The sequence below is a fragment of the Aplysia californica genome, unplaced genomic scaffold (genome assembly GCF_000002075.1).
Source record: "Aplysia californica isolate F4 #8 unplaced genomic scaffold, AplCal3.0 scaffold00015, whole genome shotgun sequence".
Classification (NCBI taxonomy): Eukaryota; Metazoa; Mollusca; class Gastropoda; order Aplysiida; family Aplysiidae; genus Aplysia; species Aplysia californica.
The window spans coordinates 2,223,186-2,225,408 of NW_004797285.1; the positions used below are offsets into that span (position 1 = coordinate 2,223,186).

General features: G+C 41.9%; 1 protein-coding gene across 1 annotated transcript in view; it reads left to right on the forward strand.

Annotated features, from left to right (window-relative positions):
- Positions 1–2,223, forward strand: part of LOC101854379 (solute carrier family 13 member 2-like) — an 18,152-nt gene that overhangs the window by 11,451 nt on the left and 4,478 nt on the right. Inside the window, exon 4 of the mRNA XM_013085513.1 lies at positions 305–483. Coding sequence (XP_012940967.1) covers positions 305–483 — 179 coding nt within the window. The remainder of the gene's footprint in view (positions 1–304; positions 484–2,223) is intronic.

The window sequence follows — 2,223 nt, forward strand, 5'->3', positions numbered from 1 at the left end:
GGGCATCTCCCCATGGTTATTTTCTTTATGCAGCCGACCAGTACATATGTGTGTGTGTGTATGTGTGTGTGTGCGCGTGCGTATGTGTGTGTGTGTGTGTGTGTAAGAGAGAAACAGAGAGACAGGGGGGGGGGGGGGGGCATAGACAGAGACAGAAAGACAGACAGGCAATCAGACAAACAGGTGAACAGACAAACAGATAAAGAGAGAGAGGTCGCAAAAAATCGAAAAGAACTGTTTAAAAAAATGTTGAACAATATACGAAAATACACAGGAGTATAGATCTATCTTTTGTCTGGCCCAGGCTGCTGCTGGGTTTCATGCTGCCTACCTGGTTCCTGTCTATGTGGGTGAACAATACGTCAGCCACGGCTATGATGATCCCTATCGTAATGGCCGTGTTGCAAGAACTGCGACTGATCCAGTCTAAAGCGAGGGGAGTTGACACTAATGGATACCACGACAGGGACGAAAGAGGTGAAGGTATTTACAGCGAGTTGCCAAATCATCGTCGTCATCATCATCATCATCATCATCATCATCATCATCATCTTCATTCTGTACAGCAGATAGTAAAACGGTTAAGACCTTGGAATATTTCCAAAATATTTAATCATAAGTTCAACGTTTCACCCTCAACGGGCTTCATCAGGAACCTTCAAAATATAAATGACTAGATCTACTCTAGCTGTAAAAACCAAAACACCAGCATCATCATCATCATCATTGTTTGGAAAGCAGAGTAGGGGGGGGGAGTCTTGTTTGAATTTCAGACAAAATAACATAACAAAATTAAAAAGTTTAAAATTTGTTTAATAGACTCAGCTGAACTTTTCGCCTCTCGGGCTTCCTCGGGAGCAACTGAGAGAAAAACTAAATGAACGCTGTATACTAGCAGTAGGGAAATGGGCCTAACAAAGAGGGTCTTAAGATTACGTGTGGTTACAAGCTAGACGGAAGTGACTCAGAGCGAGCCATGCCAAGTGGCTAATTATAAAGAAATTGATGCTGGTCTAGCAAGGGTATCAAAGAATTTATCTATACAAGAAGCTGACAGGAAGTTAATTGTGTGAACGTGGGATGAACAAGGGAAATGTTTAGGCGTACTTTATAGAGGCAATCCAGTTTGAGGCAAAAGGAGGGAGAAAGAGGAAGGATGTGTATGTGTGTGTGTGTGTGTGTGTGTGTGTGTGTGTGTGTGTGTGTGTGTGAGAGAGAGAGAGAGAAAGAGAGAGAGAGAGAGAGAGAGAGAGAGAGAGAGAGAGAGAGAGAGAGAGATGGGGGGTGGGGGTGTCGAGTTTATGGAGGGGGAGGGGGGCGAGTGAGGGAGACCTGGTACAGCCGTAACAACAGCAGTAATAACATGATGACATACACACACATATATATACATACATACATACATACATACATACATACATACATACATACATACATACATACATACATACATACATACATACATACATACATACATACATACATACATACATACATACATACATAGGGGGCTCTCGTGGCCTAGAGGTTAATACATACATACATACATACATACATACATACATACATACATACATACATGCTTTTATACACGGATACATACGTGTATGCATATGCATATAAGTACAAATGGCAATATTATATATATATATATATGTGTGTGTGTGTGTGTGTGTGTGTGTGTGTGTGTGTGTGTGTGTGTGTGTGTGTGTGTGTGTGTTTGTGTGTGTGATTAAACTTGTGTGTGGGGGGGTAGATAGGTGGGTGGGAAGATTTATTTAGGCGAAGAGAGCGGGATAGGCGTTGAAATAAAAAATATCCTGGCGATCAGACACTTCATCTGCATGAGGGAGTGGCAGGGGGGGGTTTTCAATCTCTGAAATGTGGCCATCGATTTTGAGGCCGGAGAGTGTTTAATGTTAAGATTTTTTTGTAGGGTTTTTGACAATACCTATACCCTGAAGCTGCATATCAAAATGTTGACCGACTGGGGTGCATGAATGGTTTTGTACTGAGTACCTGTGGTTGTTAAATCTAGCCCTAACAGTGGTGGTGGTTTCTCCTACATATTGGGCTGAGCATATTTTGCATGCTATTAAGTAAATGTATTTTTAGTTTCGCAGTCGATGTTATCTGTAAGGACTTTTTTTGAAAAGAGTGCCCTCTACTTGGTTGGTTTCTGTCATGAAAGGGCAAGTTTTGCACCTAGGTTTCTTGCAGGGA